The following is a 24,702-nucleotide window of genomic DNA, read 5'->3' on the forward strand; positions in this document are numbered from 1 at the left end:
GCTTTAGTTGAGAAAGCATAAACATGTAGCATGGCACTGCATTTTTCCCCACATGGAGCATGGCAGTTATTTATTTATTTATTTTTACATGTAGCATGGCTAGGTAAAAACAGAAATACTTATGAAAAACTGCAAATTATTAAAGCCTCGAGTGTCTACTTTCTATCGTGGGGTGTGACATCTCAAATATCTTCAATGCTGAATACGGCCACCCCCGAAACAGGAGGAAATTCCATTTTTTTAACCACTGGTAAAAAGAGTATGAATGATCTTATGGTCATGTATATGCGTGTCTCCTGAAAGCTGCTGTACCATTCTCAGAGATTTCCTTTAGTACTCCTTTGTCTATCAGCTCCTGCCGGGGTCTCCTCAATGAAATTTTCCTCTCCAGGACTGATAACACAGACAAGACAAATAAGATAAATAAGATAGGAGCAAGTGAGAGAGAGAGCACACCTTTTGAACTTAACCTGTGAAAGACATTGTTCCATCAATGAACGATCGTCAGCTCAGCTAACGTGGTATTTGTGAATAACCAAATTGATTAATTTTAAAAATCTCATTTGAATATGTTTTGATACATTTAATAATATCCATCCACATACATACATACATACATACACACACACTATATTATATATATATATATATATATATATATATATATATATATATATATACACATATATATATATATATATATATATATATATACACATATACATTATATATATAAACATATACACATATACACATATAACATATACATTTTATATATTTTAAACATTTTTAAAACTTTCCTACAGACCCCCTGCAATTACATCACTGACCACCAGGGGTCTGCGGACCCCGGTTGAGAAACACTGCACTAAACGGTAGTGCATAGTGTAAGTGTAGAGTATGTCATTGGGGACACAACTTTAGTATTTACTCTCCGAAGCGTGTTTTCGGAACAGACGTAACGTAATGAGTAAATGTACCACGCAGACCAACTAACTGATAATGAGATTCGTTGACAATGATTTTCATAATCAATCATTATCGATTAGTTGTTGCAGCACTAATTTGATTGCATATTTTCATTTGTTTGATGGCATTATTATTTTTACTTATCCGATATTTTGGGTACAATTTTATTTATATTTTGCTTCTACAAGATGATGCACTTTAAGGACCAGTCTAATCTGATGCAAAGATTTGTACATTAGCAGGGATGTAGCACAACATGGAGGTGAAAGCAGCTGTCTCTTTATTTAAATGTGAAAGTGCAATAAATATATGTTGTCCCTAAAATCAATAAATAATCGTGATATTTGTGATCTCAATATTGATCAAAAATAATCGTGATATCATTTTGACCATAATCGTGCAGCCCTACCTGTTCTTTAAATAAAACAGGGTGCTCACCTCACACCTGATTGTCAACCCCTTGATTGAAAACACCTGATTCTAATTTCACTTTCAAATTAACTGCTAATTCTAGAGGTTCACATACTTTGGCCACTCACCAGATATGTATATTGGATTATTTTTCCTCAGTAAATTAATTACCAAGTATAATCTTTTTGTCTCATTTGTTTAATTGGGTTCTCTTTATCTACTTTTAGGAAAATCTGATGTTTTAGGTCATATTTTTGCAGATATACAGAAAACTTTCACGCACCACTGTACACTAAGAGAAAATGTATAATGATGTATACTAAGAGAAGATGTATAAGTAAAGGATAATCCACAGCTAGCTGTGCATTACTTGATTTTAATGGTTCTTGGCCTCAGATCCTCTAAATGTTGTTCTTTCTTTGAAAAATATTTTTGAGAACCACTTTGGATATTTTTAGCTAGCTTGTTAACAGACCAGTGTGCGAATAAGCTATGGTGCTAACAAGCTAACATAAAGCAATGAAGTTTATTGGCACAGTGGTGGATTCAGGGCACTGCGGCATTCTTTAAGACAGCGATGGCGAAATGGTGAGAGAGCTGCAAAGTATTGGAAACCTAGGAAAATCTAAAGGGTTTAAGTAGTTAGGTTTGAACTACAATAAGAAATCCATACCCTCCGACGTCTCCTTGAACTTCTCGCTGCTTTCCTTCTTCTTCCTCCATTTCCAGGGCTTGAAGATCTTACCCAGGTTGGAGAACTTCCCCTTCTGTTTGGACGGAGGCGTGTCTCTGCCAGAGCTTGGGTTGTCATTCCCTATCGTGCTGTTCTGCTGGTTGTCAACGTCATCATCTAGAGAGGAAGAATGTGAAAGATGGAGCGTTATCAGAAGTAAATTCTGACAAGGAAAATAGTTTTATCTCCATCTCTGTAAGCTTGTAGAAGGGAATGTTCTACATGGCTTTCAACACTGGAAAAGTGTGTGTTCTATGTGTATGAGTGAAACTATAATAGTATGAAACTATCATACTATCAGTAGACTGAATCAGTAGCTACACAGATTGCAAAGTATCCATCAGAATTAGGAGACAGTCTTGACTGAGTTTAACTTAGTGCTACATTCATCTCATACAGTAAAAACACATGTTAAATCACATAAGCATCACAACTGTAGCACTGGGATTAATTACGGTAAAGAAATTTGCTTTGTCTGGCTAATATAAACCACTACTTCATTTCTTTTACAGAGACCAAACACTGACCAAACCTAGCAAAATAAAATGCAGCACAACATGCAGTCACCACATGGTTACACATAAGAGAAAATAAAAACAAGACAGATTTATAGTTTTTATGTGCGATTTCAGGACAGAACACCACAGCTCATAACTGAAAAGCTTCACCTTTTTGTGTTACGACGTGCTGTATCTATGAATGCATTTAACTAGCAACCTTGCCATATGTTTTTATACTATGTTAGCTACCACTTTGTCACCTAGTTCATTAGGTTTCTGGTAGGCTTGAGTTTGTGTGTAATATCGTGCCACTAACGGTCTCCGGTTGCTGACAGGATTCGCCTGTGGATGCTGAGGGAAGGAAAAAAGGGGTGTGGCCAGACATACACAATGCGTGTTTTGTAAGTATTGCATGATTACAGCAAAAAAAAAAAATAAATCAGAAGCTCGTTACAAGCTGGCTGTAGATGCTAGTATTGCTGCTATGCGTGCATGTGAACAGCAGCAGAGTACTTATTGAATTCTTGCATAGTGAAGTCGCCCTGATAAACAACTCACTGTTTCAATGTCTTAATCTGAACCCCCGTTCATGTTCTGTTAGTCTAAGACATTCACAACTTTATCAGTTCAACAGCACGGACAAGGGAAGATAAGCTGCATCAGCAAAAGATGCTTTGTTGCGCTGCTCTGACGTCAGACGGCGGGTTATTAGGAGTTCGTATAAGACTACAAAACAAACGAAAAGCTTTTACAGACACCATGTTTTCAAACAGACATTTAAAACTTGATAGCAGTCAATCGATAGATTCAATCATCCCAAGCCTAGTTTCCAGGCAGCTGAAACATGGGACTGTGCAGCACACAGGAAGTTAACTAAATAATTTATGATTTGTTCACCCCTGCACTGTGAACAATTTTGACTAATTTTCTTTTTCCCCGCTCAAGTTTTTCCTAGATGGCGCATTTTCAAAACAACAGCCGACAAGCCAATTTTTAAGAAAACATTGGAAAAAGCACACAGTCTACATGTCGGCGGACCATTCTGGATTCGGAGAGCAAAAATATAAGTGTGTAGTAGTGGGAAAAGGTCAGTTGTATCTCTTACAGGCAACGGAGCCAAAATAAAAACAGCAGCACATTACAGTCATAACAATCTCTCGCTCTCTCTCTTTTCATTTATAAAAAGACAGATTGTTTTGGCAAGGAAGCCAATGAAAATGGAGTTGACTTACAGCAACTTTTTTAAAACTTTATATTTACAATAATGTGGCACTGTGCCTCCATGTACTCCGGTTTCCACCCCCCCCAGTCTAAATACATGCGTTGTAGGTATTTCCAAACTGTCGATAGTGTACCCCCACCCCCAGGGTGTCCCCCACCTTGTGCCCAGAGTTTCCTGGGATAGTCTCTGTATAGGACAAGTAGTACAGGAGATGGACGGATGACCTTTTCTTGCCTATTCTGGCTAGCTGTAATTTGGTATTAGTCTGTATTGTACAAATACTGACCATTTGTATTGTGCACTGTCCAATTATATCATTTCCATGTTTATTAGAATAAATTTGACCTAGGCTCCTGAGTGGCGCAAAAGAAAAGCGTTCTCCTTATTGTCCGGAGATGGCAATTTCCAATCTAAAAGACGATGCCGCAACGATTTATGGCTGGGAGTCCAAGCGAGAGCAAAATTGGGCATGCTGTCTGGGTGGGAGGGATGGCATACTCTCTCTACTTTATCAATCACAGCAACACTATTCAATCACAGGCTCATGCATGCCGAAAATGCATTACACCACCCCGTGATGGAGCAGTTTGAATAGATGATGTTATGACGTTCTTGGAGAAAGCTTTTGTTAGCCTTTTGGTAGCCATTTGGAGGTGGGGAGAGCTGGCTGGTGGGTTGGAATTGGCTAAGACTAAATTTTTGAGGGAAAAACAAACTTTACTGGCAATTTCCTATACTATCCATCTCAGTCACACATTTGTAACTCGTCAGCTAATGAGGCTGAAACCACAGTACTAGAGCAAATATAACAAATGTTCACTACAGAGCACGTTGCACGGCTTTGAAATGAAGGCAGAGCAGTAAGAAGTCGGAAAAGGTTTCTGTTTTCCTTCTTCTCGCCGTGTGACAGATTGTATACGCCACAAAGGGAAACACACAGGATTTTGGAAGCAGTCCTGCTTAACTGTGCAGTGTAGTACGCAAGCTGTGCCGTTCACTTTGCAAAGGGCATTTGCTTTAAATAAATTAATAATGCACAAAAGAGGGGAAGAGAGTGAGAGAGAAGCCAAACTGGTCTGAGACACATGATGAGGCAAGTCTTGCAGGACCGCTCCAGCAAGGTGTGTGTGTGTTGATATCCGGGAAATGGAGTTGCTTCAGTGTTTACCCTAGGCAAAAGAGCTTCAGGAAGAGTAGTAAGACATGTGCAAAAAAGCACTCACCGTTAGCAAATTGAGAATTCTTGGCACCTTTTATTTTCTTTTGTCCTGAATATGTAGACAAAACAATGAGAAAGTTACATGGACACTTCAGCAGAGCCTACATAATACAGCTTTACTTTTAACAGAATGGATTAGTCATAGTGTAAAATGGCCTATGGCGTGATGGAAAGTTGGTTGTTCGTAAATGTACTATGAGCGGACTGGATTAGATGTAGAGTGTGTATAGACTGCTGATGGATTGAAGCCAGTGCTAGCTCATTGGTTAAGATGGTGATCGTTGATCGGAAGGTCATGAGTTCAAATCAAAGCCATTAACCCTCAAGTGCACAGTTGTATAAATGAGACAAATGTAAGTGGCTCTGGATAAGGGTATCCGCCAAATGCCATAAAATGTAATGTAATGTAAATGAAGCCTTTATGGGTGCAAGGTACAGTGTTGCTCTCTACATTAATGGCTGCCCACATGTTTACCAGGCACACGTGTGTGTGGGGGAATAAAGGAAGGCGTGATGTCAGAGACTACAGTGCAGCCTGTTTCCATGGCACCATTACAGGATGTGTTACAACAGAGAGCGTGGCATGTGACCAGGTGAGTATCGGTGTACACACGCAGTAGAGTACATTCATAGATCCTTAATCAAGTGAGGACAGAGATACATGCAGTTGGCATGATTGATAGAAGCACACAAATACCATTTTAAGTGTTCATGCACACAAGATACCAAACTATGGCTGTTGCAAACATACTCAAAGTGGCTCAAAGTTAAAGACTGGCACACGCCAACAGGAAGCTAACTACAAGACCTCAAATAGCCACTCTTTACGACCGTGGTGAGCAGAAAATCTTCTCAGAACGCATGACAAGCTGAGCCTTGAGGTGGATGTTCTACAACAGCAGGATACCACATCGGGATGCACTCCTATCAGCCAAGAACAGCAATCTGAGGCTACAATGGTGCCTGAAACTTGACAGTTGAACATAAAAAAACTAGGTGATGTTTTCCTCATTTTCTTTCCACTTTCAGTGAGTCTACATATAGACAATATTTTAAAAGAGATGTGGACGCTTCTGGATGTTTTAGGCAAGTTATTGTAGCCATAGCACAGGTAACACCTACATACAGTGCATGTTATGATCATGTGACCTACTAATGATCTCGCAACTTTCAGGGCCATGTGCAACTTCAACAAGCACTTATAATAAAGGTCAAAGCGATCAGCTTGTATTAAAATGAGGTTCATGAAGCCTGGAATTTTTAATGTGACATCCATGCATACATCATTAAGACACAAAGACATCCCTTATCCGGTGCAAATCCTACAGACATTCTAAAGGAACGTTGCATTGTCAGAAATTTGATTACAACAGAGTTACAACTGATATGCTACAAAATATATTACTGGGCATAACAATTATTAGAGAAAGTGTACTAAATAATTAACTATGTGTACTAAGTGATAACGTAATACAATTTTTGGTATTGTTCTGAAAATGTAAAAATCCTAAATTTGTGATATCTAATACACCCAGTCCCTGATTTCCTGACGGTTTGCATCTGTGAAACCTCTCAAAACCTACTATAAACTTGCAAGCTGATCAGTCCCTTCAGGCTTTCGCGATGTCGTGATCGTAGAAATTAATGCAAAATCAAGCAAACTCCACAATATTCGGGGGAGCCTGTGATTTGGAAAAAAGCGCTATATAAGTGCAGACCATTCTCAAAATTACCGCAGATTTTCCCCAGACTTGGGCCAAGATGTGTCATGTGACATCATCACAACTTACATTCAGCCAAAGCCCTCTTTGATGAGTACAGCTAAAAGGTCTCATTTACCAACAAACATCACTGCAAAAGACAGTACAAAGCAATATCGTGCAATTAAAATAGTTTTCCATCACAAATTTTGAACAAAGCCGCAAAAAATCAAGCATTTTTGGCCTTAACAATCACAAAAAAAACCTTCACGAAACCCTGTACGGACTGATTTTCTAACAGGTCTATAAAGAATTCCATATTTTAACAGGGGACTGTTTTCATGCAACTAAAGGAGCAAAACAGATAAAAAAAAATAATAATAATTTTATATATATATATATATATATATATATATATATATATATATATATATATATATATATATATTACTGTTATAACACTATGTGACTAAATATGCCTGTAACAATAATAGCGTGTTAAATTTATATCATGGAAGGGCAAGTATTAAAATGGACTGTAAAAGAAATGTGTTGCTTAACAAAGATGTATAACATTTGAAATGGTGAAGCTTTCTGTAATGAGACATTTAGTTATCATTTATGGAAGGAGTCTGCCTTCAGACACAGGAATGTCATCAGGATGGAGGACTTTGTACGTCCCGGTTTCTCAGTAACTTACTGCTTCTTTTTTTTCCCTTATTAACTACAAACGAGAGGAAAAAAAGTGACTAGTGAATGAATCTTATGTAATTATAACTGAATAAACATGCAATGTCACAAGATTATTTTCCTTTAATAGTACACCCTGCCATGATTAATTCCTTTATTACCTAATTAACAGAACATACATTTTATTCATATTGTACTGTATTTTATACAGGGTTATTTATTTATTTTTTAAAATCTACTTAAAATCAGCACACAATTATACATATGTGTGACAAGTTTCACTCATAAGAAATCTCTGAGATCTCTGGCATCTATACCAATTAACATTAAAAAAAGTAAGTTGCTATACATTGACTTCCTTGGTATTCCTCATTTTGAAGGGTTGATACCTGTTTGAAATGATTTAGTGCCTATTTTTAAAAATAAAGATGCTATTCAATAAAATAATGTGTACAAATGGTATTAACTGTATCTGTGAGATTCTGTAATGCTGTTAATGCTACAAACTTTGTAGCTATTGGTGGGTGATATCATCATGTTTCTCAAAGACATTTCTACGATATAGAATGCATCTTGAAATCTAACTGGGATTGCTTCCCAAACTGCCAGAAACACAGTAGTGTTGCATTAAAAAAACTGCAGTAAGTAATAATAAATGTGGTTATTATTAATCAGTCCATACAGGATTTCGGGGAGATTTTTTGTGATTGTTTTGGACAAAAATGCTCAATTTTGCTGCGGCTTACAAATGTTTCATTTTTTTGTGCGTTTTTTGTGGAAAACTACTTGAATTGGCAAAATCTCAATTGCAGTTTTTCGCAGTGATGTTTGTTGGTAAATGAGACCTTTTAGCTAGACTCATGTGATGCATGTGAATCAAAAAGATTCACAGCTTTGGCTGAATGCATGAATGTGTGTTGTGATGACATCACATGACACGTCTTGGCCCAGAACTGTGGAAAATCTGAGGTGATTTTGAAAAATTGCAGGCTCCTCCAAATACTGCAGAGTTTCCTTGATTTTGCTTTAATTTCTGCTATCGCAAAATCCTGGAGGGACTGATTAATAAACACATATACACACACACATACACTTATTACTATTATTATTAATGTTATTATTCTTATTAACTTTTATAATGTTTTATTTTTTCTGTGTATTGCTTATTTTGTGTACAGTGCATTGAGAAGCTGCTTTTAAAGGCGCTTTATAAAATAAAGATTATATATACAGTACATCTGGAAAGTATTCACAGCGCTTCACTTTTTCTACATTTTGTTATGTCACAGCCTTATTCCAAAATGGATTAAATTCATTATTTTCCTCAAAATTCTACAAACAATACCCAATAATGACAACATGAAAGAAGTTTGTTTGAAATCTTTGCAGATTTATTAAAAATGAAAAACAAAAAACCACATGTACATAAGTATTCACAACCTTTGCTCAATACTTTGTTGAAGCACCTTTGGCACCAATTACAGCCTCAACTCTTTCTGAGTATGATGCTACAAGCTTGGCACACCTATTTTTGGGCAGTTTCTCCCATTCTTCTTTGCAGGACATCTCAAGTCTGGGCTCTGGCTGGGCCACTCAAGGACATTCACGGAGTTGTCCTGTAGCCACTCCTTTGTTATCTTGGCTGTGTGCTTAGGGTCATTGTCCTGTTGGAAGATGAACCTTCGCCCCAGTCTGAGGTCCAGAGCACTCTGGCGCAGGTTTTCATCAAGGATGTCTCTGTACATTGCTGCATTCATCTTTCCCTCGAGCCTGACTAGTCTCCCAGTTCCTGCCACTGAAAAACATCCCCACAGCATGATGCTGCCACCCCCATGCTTCCCTGTAGGGATGGCATTGACCAGGTGATTGGTGCCTGGTTTCCTCCAGACATGATGCTTGCCATTCAGGCCAAAGAGCTCAATCTTTGTTTCATCAGACCAGAGAATTTTGTTTCTCATGGCCTGGGAGTCCTTCAGGTGCCTTTTGGCAAACTCCAGGCGGGCTGTGGCTTCCATCTGGCCACTCTACCATACAGGCCTGATTGGTGGAGTGCTGCAGAGATGGTTGTTCTTCTGGAAGGTTCTCCTCTCTCCACAAAGACACGCTGGAGCTCTGTCAGAGTGACCAACGGGTTTTTGGTCACCTCCCTGACTAAGGCCCTTCTCCCCCGATCGCTCAGTTTGGCCGGGCGTCCAGCTCTAGGAAGAGTCCTGCTGGTTCCAGATTTCTTCCATTTACGGATGATGGAGGGACCTTCAGTGGTGCAAAAATGTTTCTGTACACTTCCCCAGATCTGTGCCTCGATACAATCCTGTCTTGGAGATCTACAGACAATTCCTTGGACTTCATGGCTTAGTTTGTGCTCTGACATGCATTGTTACCTGTGGGACCTTATATAGACAGGTGTGTGCCTTTCCAAATCATGTGCAATCAACTGAATTTACCACAGGTGGACTCCAATCAAGTTGTAGAAACATCTCAAGGATGATCAGTGGAAACAGGATGCACCTGAGCTCAATTTTGAGTGTCATGGCAAAGGCTGTGAATACTTATGTACATGTGCTTTTTTGTTTTTTATTTTTAATAAATTGGCAAAGATTTCAAACAAACTTCTTTCATGTTGTCATTATGGGGTACTGTTTGTAGAATTTTGAGAAAAATAATGAATTTAATCCATTTTGGAATAAGGCTGTAACATAACAAAACGTGGAAAAAGTGAAGCGCTGTGAATACTTTCCGGATGCACTAATATATATTTATATATAAAATATAGTATAATATAAATATATATATATATATATATATATATATATAGATAGATAGATAGATAGATATTTTAAATAACATTCATTTATATATATATATATATATATATATATATATATATATATATATATATATATATATATATATATATATATATAAAAAATTAGTAAATATTTAACACTGAAATAAAACAATTTTTCTAATCCTTTGAGTTTGATTTTTTTTTACCATTTTAAAAATTAAGCACAACATTTTTTTTATCACAGCTGCTTCAATTCAAGTTGTAATTACTTAAATAAAAAGTAAAAAAAACATGTATAAAAGATATCACAATATCCACAAGCAAGAGCGCACTGTGACAATTTATCACACTTGTAGAAGACATCAAATAGGCCAAGTCAGCAAATGAATATACAGTTTGCTATTATGAGAATATCTGAAAGAAGGGATGATACTATTTAGCAATTAAAAGAGCACCAGGAAAACGTGCTGGCTATGACCAAAACCACATACTTCCGATATTTCCGCTCTGGTTTTCATATAGGCAAATTACAAATTAAAAGCAGTGAGCAGTCTATAAGTGACTATGAGCTCAATGTAATCGAGATGTTCTATAGGCTCCAGCCAACACCCTTACACAATATGGACTACATTTTCTCCAACAAATGCAGCAGTTTTAGGAACGAGGTCATACAGAATATTAATGATTTTAAAAAAAGAATAATGATCGATATACATACAATTTTGAGGAAGAGAAATCAAACCTCACTTACTGAGTGTCATGTTAATCGTTACTAATCAATGCTAGGGGGTTTATTATTGCGCTGTATGCAACAGAAGGATATCATCTTAATAAAAACAACTCTGTGAGTAACAGCTTGAGAACATTTAATACACTAGTGTGAAGAAGCACAACTTTAAAAAAAAATTAAATAAAAAAAACCTAAAACACAACACGAATACTACATTCTGTGCTATGTTCCACAATGTCAGTGAGCTATTAATTGCGTGTGTTCTCACCTGTATTAGGAGTGGAGTGGAGTGTGTGATCATGAGTGCTATCTCCCTGGCCCATGCTCCCAGGCCCAAGGCAGGGAGGGCAAAACACGGTCTCGCTTCTCTTCCTTGCTCCTTTTCTCTAGTCAGTGAGCGAATCTAAAGAGTAACTCAAGCCTGCTTGGCTTGCCCACAGTCCTCTGTTTGTCTCCTTATCCGGCCCGCCTTCACACACAGTACAAGTATAACTCCCTCTATCTCTCTCTCTCTCGCTCTCTCTCCCCCTCTCCGTGTTGGTCCCTCCCTCAGAGCACCTCTGACTTAGTAAATAAGTTACTCCGCAAGCCTGAGGTATTCCAGCAGGTTCAGATGCCTGTCATTCTCATGCTAGATTTTTCAGTGCCCAAGCTCCTAAGTGCCACATAGGAGTGAAACGGCCACATAAATAAATTTCGAGTTGCTATAAGGGCAGTGAAGGCCCTCGAGACGTCACATGTCGCACTACAGGGACGAGGTAACCCAAGCACTCACTGCAAGATGAACTGCTGGTGAGGTGGAATTTGCAGCAGCAGGAAGTGACATCAGACAAGCATCTGATTACACCAAGAGGCACAGAGAATGGCAGGTGTGTGAGAAATATGCCTCCCCCTTGACCTGCGCAGTGGTGAACATTCTCGACCTCTAATGAGCCAATATAAATCTTTTAATGCTTTACTGCAGCTGTAAATTTGTTGCTCTGTTTAGACTTTTGCAACATTTATAACAACATCTAGATCATATGTCTAATCAGCAAATAAGTTATACTGGAATTATCAGTGTCTTGAAGATTTAAGGTGTTTTCTTCCATATGTTTTGTGCAAATAAAGTGTCATGTGATCTCAATCGCTCTCTCTCTCTCCACACACAGAGAGAGAGAGATCAGCCATAACATTGAATCCACCTGCCTAATATTGTGTAGGTCCCCCATGTGTAAGTTATGAGCTGGGACTTCATGGATCGGATTTGTCTGTCCAGTGCATCCCACAGATGCTCAATTGGATTGAGGTCAGGGGAATCTGGAGGCCAAGTCAACACCTTGAACTCTTTGTTATGTTCCTCAAACCTTTTCTGAACAATTTGTGCAGTGTGGCAAGGGGGATTATGCTTTGGAAAGATGTCACTGCCTTTAGGGAATACCTTTGCTATGAAGGAGTATATTGTATTTGGTCTGTAGCAATGTTTAGGTACAGTAGGTGGTAAGTGTTAAAGTAACATCCACATGAACCGAGGATTCCCAGCAGGATATTGCCCAAAACATCACACTTCCTCCACCGGCTTTCCTTCTTCCCATAGTGCATCCTGGTGCTATCTCTTCCCCAGGTGACAACACATGTGCCCAGCCATCCACATGATGTAAAACAAAACGTGATTCATCAAACTAGGTTACCTCTTTCCATTGCTCCATGGTTCGGTTCTAATGCTTTTGTACCCATTTTAGGAGCTTTCGGCAGTGGACAGGAGTCAGCATGGGCACTCTGACCGGTCTGCAGCTACGCAGCACCATACACAGCAAGCTGTGATGCACTGTGTGTTCTGACACCTTTCTATCATAGCCAGCATTAGCATTTTCAGCAATTTGTGCTATAGTAGCTCTTCTGTGGGATCGGACCAGACGGGCTAGCCTTCGCTACCAACGTGCATCATTGAGCCTTGGGCGCCCATGATCCTGTCGCCGGTTCACTGGTTGTCCTTCCTTGGGCCATTTTTGCTAGGTACTAACCACTGCACACCTGCAGAACCATACTATGGCTCCGGCTCTGACACAGTCATGTAGCCATCACAATTTGGCCCTCGTGACATTACCATAAGAGCAACACATAATTCTCTTAAGCCCAAAGTATACTTCACTTTTTACGGGTATGCTAGGAACAGCATACAGTACAGTACATGTGACACAAATTTAGTCATCAGCAGAGTACACACATACTATGCGTACATCGCCAGATTTTTCTAACAGGTCGCACATGAGCTTTTCATTATTTTGCACTACTTAGCTGTTTCACAAGGTGGCAACAATGACCCAGGGTCGTTGTTTCTCAAGGTAATTGAAAAGAAGAAGAAAAAAAACAACAACGGAATAAACGGAAATGAGTGCAAGATCTTTTCTGGTTGACTGGTCGCACAGACCATATTCTCTCTCTTTATTTTATTTTCTCCCTCTAGTAAGAAGTGAAGCAGCATGTCTTTCTCCTCTATTATTCTTCGCTGTTGTCCTTCACACCACAAGACCTGCTTTACTGCGCTGTACTCTTGTAGGCAGGAGTGGTTGTGCAAGTTTTCATAATGCGAATGCGTCGACCACCTGTGCACGCATACATGTCAAATGGAGTATACTTTGAAAGGCTATGCGTACGATTGTGCGCATACATTAGTGAACGCGTAAAAAAAAAAAAAAAAAAAAAAAGTATACCAGAGACTTTAGTCAACTGATCTAAAAACCTGATACAAAAACATGACCATTAACGCTACATAAAATATTCATGATTATGTAAAGAAAGATCATCAGGTGAAGACATAAATTCATAAGTTATTGCTGTTATACGCTGGGATTGCAATATGCACTGCAATTTACTTTAAACAATGTGGTGATGTTTAAATGTTCTGTGTCCAGGTTCAACATCAGCAGGGATTGGTTTCACCTTTTTTTTTTTTTTTTGACAAAACTATCTAATGATTTATGTAAACTTATCTGGGAGGATTAGGATGGGAACAGAAATACCATCATAATAATTAATAATAATATTTTTAAAATGTCGAGAAGAAAAACAGAAGAGACAGAAGTATGTGTATTCTCCCTGCGTCAAATCCAAAACACTAGTCTGTTGAGTCTGCAGGCAAAATTGTAACATGAAGCGCTCTATAAAACAAAATCATCCTTACTAAACCAATCATCCCAACTAATCCTTAATAGATAAACATTAAATGTTAACCATTGTCACTATTCAGTCATGTTTATCTGCTTTTCTGGATGTTTCCAAATAAGGAATTTCATGTAGCTTGACATTTTCAAATTTAACACCCTGGCTGTAGACAATCTGTGAACTGAGCCAATATCTTTATTCAGGCAGGTTATATAAAACACACCCATGGAACATTAACACGAACAACTTGAATGGATCAGGCAAATAAAATCTGCAATTAACATATCAAAAGTGCTGTCAACTCTAGTGTGATTAGGTTCATAATGTAAACAATGTTTTGGGACAAATTTGATCTAATGCTAAAGATCATTTCTTAAAAGTGTATATGGAGAGATTGAGGAGGAGAGAATAGCAGCATGGTCTGTGTCTCGTGCCAGCCAGAGACAGCACAATTTATACATGTGCACACACACACACACACACACACACACACACACACACACACACACACACACACAGATAAGCAACACACACTCACAGACAGAGAGAGAACACACACACACACACACTTAACAGAAAGAATGAACAAAACAACTGAATGCTTTTCTGAAACGGATTATACTTGTACTTCATTTTCAATTTCAATCATTCAATCGTAACAAACATTACAAGCTTCCATATAACCTATATTATTATTGTTGCAATGTCGGCATTAATAACCCTATTAACGCTCCTTAATCCTTTTTACTGCTCACTCTGAAGAAACTGAATATTTGTGTAAAGGCTGTATCATATAATGGATAATTATACCATATCCAGCCTAAATACCAACAGAATAGTGCACTCAGATCGAGATACACTTGAACATGTAAATATATGAATAAAGTAGACTTTGTTTCAAACTGTCGTCTGTGCTGCACGATGGGATGGTGTAACACACTCGGAGGAAGGAGATATCAGCCCTCTTCCAAATACGTGAGCTCACAGAAGCCTATGATTGGCTAGTGTTGCTGTGACTGACATGAGTATGAGTACGGCCAATTTTGCTCTCTTTGAGTTCAGGCCACGGATGGCTGTGGGATATAGTGACCTAATCTTTAGGTTTATCAAGCTGCCGAAAGATGTGTACAATGAACCGTTGACAGTCTCGCATCTTTAAAAGGCACCACAATAAACAATCTGACCTGGGAGCTGAAAAATAAAAACCAGTGTAGTCAACACTAAATCTGAGGTCAAACTCTCCCCTACTTGTGCTGTTACACAAGCAATAACCAAGGCCATAGTGTGGCTCATGGCGTTGGATATGAGCCTGTACTGAATTGGCAAGAATGATGAATCCCCGTTAAATGTGCTTGAGCTGTACTTCTGGGTCTTTAACAACAAACAACAATAACATTATCAATTTATACTTGTTCAATTATACTTCAAATTGAATTAATAACAATACCTTCAGGACTGTATCGCTGAGTATTTGTTCATTATGGAACTCGTTTAGCATTTGAAAGCTTCATCTTTACTTTCCTACTTACTATATAAATGCAACAAAGTATTGGTTTCTTTACTCTCTGCTACAGTAATGCACTGTATGTCCAAATTGTGAGCCATCTGGCATTCACCCAATGCACACAACATCCAGGAAAACAAATGTCAGACCTGAATCTGTACGTGGCTCTGAATCATAGTCTAGTGTTTGGGATTTGACACACAGAGAATACACATATACTTCTACATCCATTCTGTTTTTCTTCTTGACTTTGTGGACATGCCATGTCATCAGTTTTCTAATCAGACAGCAGCAAGTGAACAGTCAGTTCTCAAAGCTGATGTGTTGGAAGCAGAAAAAAATGGGCAAGCATATTTATTATCTGAGCGACTTTGACGAGGGCCAAACTGTGATGGCTAGATGATGACTGGGTCAGAGCATCTCGAAAACAGCAGGTCTTGTGGGGTGTTCGAGGTATGCAGTGGTATGTACCTGCTAAAAGTGGTCCAAAGAATGCCAATCAGCGAACTGGCAAGAGGGTCATGAGCATCAAAGACTAATCCGTCTGGTCTGATGACACAGAAGAGCTACTGTAGCACAAATTGCTGAAAATGTCCATGTTAGCTATAATAGAAAGGTGTCAGAACACACAGTGCATTGCAGTGTGGCAGGGTGCATTATCTTGCTGAAAGAGGCCACTGCCATTAGGGAATACCATTGTCTTGAAGGGGTGTATATTGTCTGCAGCAATGTTTAGGTAGGTGGTATGTGTCAGATTGGTCACACAGTGCATTGCAGCTTGCTGTGTATGGTGCTATGTACCTGCTGACTCCTGTACACCGCAGAAGCACTGACAAGACACGTGAGTATCAGAACTGGACCATGGAATAATGGAAGAAGGTGGCCTGGTCTAAGCAATCACATTTTCTTTTACATCATGTGGACGGCCGGGTACATCACTTACCTGGGGAAGAGATGGCACCAGGATGCACTACTATAGGAAGAAGGCAAGCTGGTGAAGACAGTGTGATGCTCTGTGCAATGTTCTGCTGGGAAACCTTGGGTCCTGGTATTCATGTGGATGTTACTTTGACACGTACCACCTACCTAAACATTGCTGCAGACCAAGTAAACCCCTTCTTGGCAATGGTATTCCCTAATGGCAGTGGCCTCTTTTAGCAGGATAATGCTCCCTGCCACACCGCAAAAATTGTTCAGGAACATGATAGAGAGTTCAAGGTGTTGATTTGGCCTCCAAATGTTTGGGTTACAGAATATAGGGAATCATGGACTGCAAAGGATTTGCAACTAAGTATTAAAAATGCCCATTTAAATTTATGATTGCGATTTTGATCAATTACTTCTGGTCCCTTAAAAAAGGGCAGGAACACATGTATAACGTGATGTAATTATTACACCGTTCACCTGACTTCGATGTTAAGAACACTTCATTAAAGCTGAGAGTCTGCACGTTGAGCTCATATTTATTATTTAATTCAATTAACGCCAATGTCCTTTGGTAGACAGCTAAAACAATAACTTTGTCAAAGTCCAAATATGTATGAACCTGACTGTGTGTGCGTGTTCGTGGATGTAAATTATCTTATATAATATTTTATCTCACCACATCATTCTGTACGTATGAAAAGATTTCAAATGTTTAAACAACCTAATAAAAATATATTAATAACAAGAAATTTTGCCAACAGAACGAAATAGACTGAATTAACCAACAATTAATCAACGTTTCCCCAACTGATGTCAGCATGTACGTATGAACAGAGGCCAGTGAAGTGCAGAGATGATGATGCTGATGATCAAAATGATTATAAATGTGTGACAGTAAACTGCATTATCAATTTATAATTATTTAAAATTTGGCATTAACGTTGTTGTTTCTTAAGTAGGTTGATGTTATAAATGGTGCAAAAGAGAAACATTTAAGTTCAGGGGTAAAAAAAAAAAAAAACTTTCATAACTATATATATATATATATATATATATATGTGTCAGAATGTGAATGGTTTTCACAAACAATTCTTGTACTTTCATATGCAAGTGTGATTTCAGTTCAATTCAATTGCACCATCGCCTGTATACACAATTAACGCATAGTCAAGGATTAAAATGTTTTATTTGGTTAGTTATGATATGTAAATATGTGTAGGGTGGATTTGAGAATGAGTATTCAAATGCTGTTATGGACATACTCAAAGAAATGAATTCATCCACCTTATAATGAATTAGTAACTGGTTTACCTGGTCTAAAGTGGATCAAGAGAGCATTCTCTGAACATAGCACGAATACACCCTTTTTAGAATGCCAGGGCATCACACACACACACACCTAGAAGGCAATGTAGTGTAGCTAATCCACCTAGTGGCAAGTTTGAGGACACTGACTTCAGCCCAAAGAATTTTGGATCACTGTACTGGATTATAATAATACTACAAAATAATATATTTTTTAAAAATTTTACCACAAAAATGTTCCAATACCAACATTTCATAGAACATGATACTATGTGACGAAAGTCTAATGCACGCGGCATTAAATGCTGGCTCGGTGATAAAAACGTCTACAGAAAACACTAGGTGAGTAAAAATAACAGCTCTTACTCTGTAATGTATCGTGCTGCCTTATTGAGCATCAGTGAAGGTTTGCACCTTTTGTAATAGTTGTGTACGAGTCTCTCAGTTATAGCCACAGTTGGAAAGGGGTCAAATATGCAGATGATGCTGGAAAAGCAAAGAATGTGCAGGACCTGGAGGATTTTTCTGAAGAACAGTATACAGTTTTACTGCTCAGGAAAAACAAGGAACTCATGAACAACTATCACAAAACAAACACAGTCGATGATCATCTAGGTAACAACACACGGTATTAATAATCAAGTGTATGTAAACTTTTGAACTGGTTCATTTCTGTAACTTCAGTTATTACTGTGTCTTTTGGACTAGATGTAAACATCTGTTACATGAAATAGCTTATTCAGGGCAGAACTAAATAAACAAAATGCAATGTTTATGATCACTTTTTTAAAATTATTATTAACAACTTGCAGATTCTGCAAGACGTATGTAAACTTATGACCTCAACTGTTATAATCTTACGACTACTGTTTAGAAGAATATATAAATTAAACAAGATTTAGAGAATAAAGTCATAAGATTTTGAGAGGGGGAAAAAAGTCATAAAATTATAAGAGAAAAGCTGCAGGTTTTTTGAGAATAAAGTTGTAATATTGAGACATTAAAGTCATTATATATTACAAATACACTTCTTTACAAATAAAGAAATACTTAATAGTATTAAAATACATAGTTAGTATAAGGACTATGAATCTAAGTGGTCATCTTCAAGCCTATGGATGGTTACAGCTGCAGCGTAACATACAACTCCGGCACGATCAGTACAGCAGTCAGGCCCCGATGTGTAACGGCACATTAACTCTCCGTTAGGCTTAAGTTTATTGCACGAGTCCAGATGGCAGAACGTGCTGGGCACTTAGCATGTCAGAGTTCTACTCCTTCAGGGTCAATCATTCGGATTATCATTCACATACACAGCCTCTCTGAAACCATCGGTAGCCTTGAAGATGAAAACTGCCTGTGATTTTTAATTCAATAATAGAGACAATAACGGCACCAAATCCTCAACGTCCCTCATTTTAACACACAAACATTGTATGCAGCATTTTGTCACAGTATTATGACTTTATTCTTGAAACACTGCAACTATTTTATTGCACTAGTCACTTTTTTCCCCTCACAATTTTATTTCTTGATTCTCGTGATATTATTTTATTCTCAAAATCTTTTTTTGTTGTGTTTTTTTTTTTTTTTTTTAAAACAGTGTCCCTAAAACACCTTCATACAATCTAGAACTGAAAAGATATATCTATAAACTAGAATACCTCTGTATAATAAGGAAGTCATTACTTAAACCAGACAACGGAAAACTGCAACTTTATTCTCGAAATATTACAACTTTATTCTCATATTATTCACTTTTCTCCTTGAAATATTACACAGTCTTATTTTCTAAATACTGTGACTTTTTTCCACATACTAGGACTTTTTTTTAATATTAGGAATATTCTCAAAATCTTGCCTTTTGTTGTTGCAAACGTTTATGATAAGAACATAGTTGTGTCTCCTTGGACAAAAAAGTGTGAGGAGGAAGTTCATCGTGAAGATAAAAATGCACACAATTTATTTTGGAAGAAACTGTTACTTCTTCAAAACTAGAACATTATACTGTTCAGCTTTTTGTGTAAAAGAAATCTCCAGACTGCACTGGGCAAATTCAAAAGCTCCCTCTGCAGTACAAACTGATTACTGTGACTTCAACTAGCAACAACATGGAGAAGTGGAACTAAAAAGTGAAAGTTTTTTTTTTTTTTTTTAATGTAAACTAAAATTAATTAATAAAAAAAATCTTTAAAACATCACTATCGGTTTTTCATTTATTTCATTCATTTTCGGTCTAAAAGTTGACTCAAATAAGCCTTTTATGATGAAAAGAAGCTCAGATACAAATACTTGCTGGTTTATTTTTTGATCAGCCATCAGCATGTGTGGGAAGGAACAGGAGTAGCAGATGTTCAATAAAAGCACACACGCACTTTGTGGGCATGTATGGCTGCATGTGTTCTCTCTCTTCATGACTCTTACTGTATTAGCAACATTCTCTTGTTCCCTCCATCCCTTACTCATGTCCAGATATATACTAAAAGGTTAGTATACGGATAGAGTTAAGGTAGATCACAACAACATTTTTGTTAAAACAAAATTAAATTTTGTATTAATTATTTTTTTGATAGTTGATGGTACTCTAGCTGAGAAACAAGAAAGCCCCATGTTAATGACAATGGAAAGTGTAAAAGGGTGCAGAAGATGTGTCTTGTACTACCACTATGTAGTACTACCACTATCGCTACCAGTACTACTACGACTACTATTACTGCTACTAGCACTCATTAATAAAACTACTAGTACAACTACTACTACTACAACAACTGCTACTATTACCACTACTACTATTGTTATTAGTACTAATACTACTGCTACTACAACTATTAGAACTACGACCAACAGCACAATTACTACTACATCTGTATTACTGTTACTCCTACTACACCGATTACAATTACTCCAACTAGTACTATTGCTATTATTAATACAGCCATTACTAGTAGTAGTACTGGTGCAACTACTATTACTACAACTATTAATGCCAGTACTACTGCAACTACTAGTACTACTACCAACACCACCATTACTATTATTTCTGTATTACAGTTACTATGACTACAACTGCGTCTATTACCATTACAACCACCTATAACAATTACTACTACTTCTGTATTACTGTTATTACTGCTACCACTGCAAACTACTGAGTATTACAATCAATAAATCAATACATTTTATTATTATGTATTATATTATTGTTGTTGTCAGAGATGGCACTGGTCTGATACACATGATTGGATTCAGACCGATACCCAGATAAAATGGTGGCTCGGGTGGCAAAGGGGAAAAAAATAAATAAATGAATTTGCTTTGATCCTGTAACTACTGGAAAAAGATTTGGAAAATACGTTTTAGGAACTGGAAATGTTTACATATAAAGAGACAATAATGGCACTAAACACAACACTGTTGTTGACCAGAAGCTTAATGAAGAAACCGGAATGATAGCAATTAGCATTTTAACCATCAGGCTGGCTGTGAAAACTAAAAGGTCTTATTCTCTTAATCTCCATCCTGCCTCTGTTATGTCCATTTTCTCATGTAGGTCATGATGAATGCAGATTTAGCTTCAAACTTAAAGCGTGTAACAAAAAAGAAAGAAAGGTACTCGCTGGTATAAACTACAACAAAGAATAGCTTGGCAATTTCCTGCTTCAACTCTCACCACTTAATTAATCAGGTGTGCTGAAACAGACAAAGCACTCAGGCATGAAAAGACTACAAAGTCATGTGGCCCTTCAGACCTGGGAGTGGAAAACACACACACAGACAGGCATAAACAGCGTAGAAACAAATTCAAAACGCTCTCAGCATTCAAACCCTGAGCTTCTAAACAGGATTTATCCTACCTGAGATATTTTCCTGGTCTACAGCGTGATTCTCTTCATCCATAGAGTCTGCTATCTGAGACATATACATACAAACAGATACAAAAGTACAAAGAGCCAGGGAACGGCACACCTGAAGGTGTGTATGCTGTGCACCGTGAGATCAGATATCGCCTACTGAACAGACGCTGGAGTCACATGGTCAGCTGTAACAAATCACATCCCTACCCAGTGCACATATTTGCATTTCGATGATGTCACCGATGACTGTACGTTTCACTTTGATGACTTGCTGCCAAGAAGGAAAGGCCTGACAGTTTCATTGATATAGGTTTGACAGTTTGGAAAAAAACTAGTCATGCTGAAGAAATAGAAAAACAAACGTTGTCTTACCTTGTCTTTCCATTCCAGTATCGCAGCAGCACTGAGGTATCTACAATGAGAGGAAGGAAATTAGTGGAGTATTAGTAGTTACAAAAGCTTAATTTAAGTTAAAGTACATTCCTCTTTGCAGTGGTATACAGGAATACAGTGGAAATGTTTTTAAAATTGAAAAAAAAAAATGTGGACGTGTAAAAAAAATAAATGAAATGAGCATTTTAGATACTAATGTGTCACCTTAATTACTAGCATTACTATTCCAACTATTAATAATACTACTACTACTGTAATGTCAAATACTATTAATACTGCAACTGTCTACTACTACTGTTATTACTTCAACCACTATTACTACTACTACTACTATTTTTATTACTTCAACTACTGCAGCTATTACTACCATTACCACAACTATTACTACCATTACTTCACCTACCATTACTACTACCACAACTAATACTGTTATTACTTCAACCACTATTTTTACTACTACTACCAGTACTATTATTACAACCACTAATTCTTCTACAACTACTACTATTAGTTTTATTAATTTATAAATAAATTATCATTATCATTACAAAAACATTATTGCTTATATAGTAACAACTATAGAAATTTTTTTCCCCACTAAATAGTAACTGTTTGCAAATGACTGTGATATAAGAGGAATGAGTAATAATCAACCTCGGGGTGGTAACAGCTTCCCGCTCAGCGTCACACCACCATAACATTAACTGTATCAGTTATAACAGCATGCTCGTATCATGTTTTATTCCTTGCATGTTAATTTGTGATTTTGTTTGTGGGGAAGCACACAAGAATGCTCTGTTTTTTCACCTTGTAAAAAAAAACACTGGAAACGAAGCTTGGAAGGAAGTAGCAGAGATTACTGGTGTCTGTGAAGAGTGTATAGCTAGGAGAGTTAGCTTCTGGTGCTAATACACAATGCAAATTAAATGACAAATTTTCACCCTTATTAGCTGTTTAATTTGTGCTTTAATAGTTAAAAGAAGATATAATAGTATATAGAGATAAGAATATAGTAGTGTCTCTGGTGAGAGTATGTAGCTACTCAGTTAGCTCACGCTGCTAGTCTGCTAACAAAAGCTAATACAAAGCCTGGCATGTAACAATAAATAAATAAATAAATAGTGGAATTTATTTGAAATTGTATACTGTAGTAAATAGTGTGCTGGACACTATACATTTTGGTTACCATCCTTTTCATTGGAACTAAAAACACTGTATGGCAGTACATGCCCACAAAACGCAACAGTAGCACTCGTGCCATACCCACAGGACACAAACTGCAGACTATGTTGCAGGTAGTCACTCTCTAGTGTGAGCGCAGGTTAAAAAGTCACATGGTCCTCCAGACAAAAAACAAAAAAAACAATAGAAACCCTCATAGAATTTGTAATGGTCATAATGGGAATTGTACTGGTTTTAATGGAAACTGTAATGGTCCCTGAGGGTCTCCAATGGTAATTTGTTGCCTTCTATTGGTGGCATGTTATGTCTAGCAGATACAATTAAAGGATCAATAATGGTCACAGTAATGGTTTTACTGGTTAGCTAATGGTTTGTAATGGTATTTGTGATCACATTTCTGTGATGGTTTCTATTGCTTTTTTCCCCAGTAGAGATGTTCTGTGAACCTAAGAACTAACTATATAGAATCAATAATGTTTATTTATATAGACCAAAAATTGTTTGTTATTGTTTATGATTAAAATTCAAATCTGAACAGAAACATATCTAAAGAGCATGTCGCTCATGTCTCTCTTGTTCTTTATTATTCCTTAAGGACAGATTCCTGAAATCTCTACCTGGTGCACTTTAAAAAGGGTGTTTGAATAGCCCTGTGCCGCGCCCAAAGCACTTTATTCATGACTCACACACTTGCCTGAGAAAGAGTGCTGAGTGTGGACACACAGAGATGGACAAGGTATCAAGCTGCACTTTGGAATGCAGTAACGAAAACCAATTGAAACACACATGGCAATTGCTCCTCTGCCCGGTCCCCATCTCTGACGTTCAGGATAGAACGTAAAATGGCATGACTGATAAAGAAAGTGTTACACTAGTACTGTTTACACTTAAAGGGTTTTGAGTCAGTTTCATTGAACACAGAAACAATGAGTTCTCTTTATAAGGATTAAAATCTTAATCAGTTAAATAACTGCTTTGTATGGTTTTCATTGCTTTGGTTTTGTGTTTTCTTTTCTGTTTTGAGTGGGTTTTCTTCTCATTAGTTTTGTGTTGTATTCTTTAGTTTGGGTTACTTTTGTTTTCTCTTGTTTGTGTTTTATTTTATATAGTTTTCTTTAGTGGTTGTTTAATGTTGGATTTTCTTTAGTTTTGTGTTTTCCTTTGTGTTTTGCTTTCTGTTGTTTTCCTTTTGTGTTTTGCTTTGAATATTGTCCATGTGCCTGATTCTCAATTTTTGCCTCAGTCACTTAAAGTGTCAAAAACTGTAAGGTTTTACTACCTTCTCATTCTATATCTCAGTTCAATATCTATTCAATAAATAAAAAAAATTACACTGCCAAAAAACCCACTATTTTATTCAACTACTCATCTGCACCAATTCACATTGCACTCCAGCTGCTATAAACATCATGCCGTGTGTGAAAACCATTA

The 24,702-nt window shown here is 37.4% G+C and overlaps 1 protein-coding gene across 11 annotated transcripts in view; it reads right to left on the reverse strand.

The window, feature by feature from the left end:
* Positions 1–24,702, reverse strand: part of phactr4a (phosphatase and actin regulator 4a) — a 55,280-nt gene that overhangs the window by 13,989 nt on the left and 16,589 nt on the right. For 4 of the 11 annotated variants that reach the window (XM_053637412.1, XM_053637420.1, XM_053637419.1 and 1 more), the window contains 5 exons: positions 22,069–22,108; positions 21,697–21,751; positions 5,059–5,103; positions 2,054–2,230; positions 313–393 (listed from right to left, as the gene is read on the reverse strand). In XM_053637412.1, coding sequence (XP_053493387.1) covers positions 313–393; positions 2,054–2,230; positions 5,059–5,103; positions 21,697–21,751; positions 22,069–22,108 — 398 coding nt within the window. Of the gene's footprint in view, positions 1–312; positions 394–2,053; positions 2,231–5,058; positions 5,104–11,230; positions 11,693–21,696; positions 21,752–22,068; positions 22,109–24,702 lie in introns of those variants that run through there. The other 7 variants (XM_053637415.1, XM_053637416.1, XM_053637421.1 and 4 more) reach the window with 5 other exon arrangements.

Source organism: Ictalurus furcatus, chromosome 12, assembly GCF_023375685.1.
Source record: "Ictalurus furcatus strain D&B chromosome 12, Billie_1.0, whole genome shotgun sequence".
NCBI lineage: Eukaryota > Metazoa > Chordata > Actinopteri > Siluriformes > Ictaluridae > Ictalurus > Ictalurus furcatus.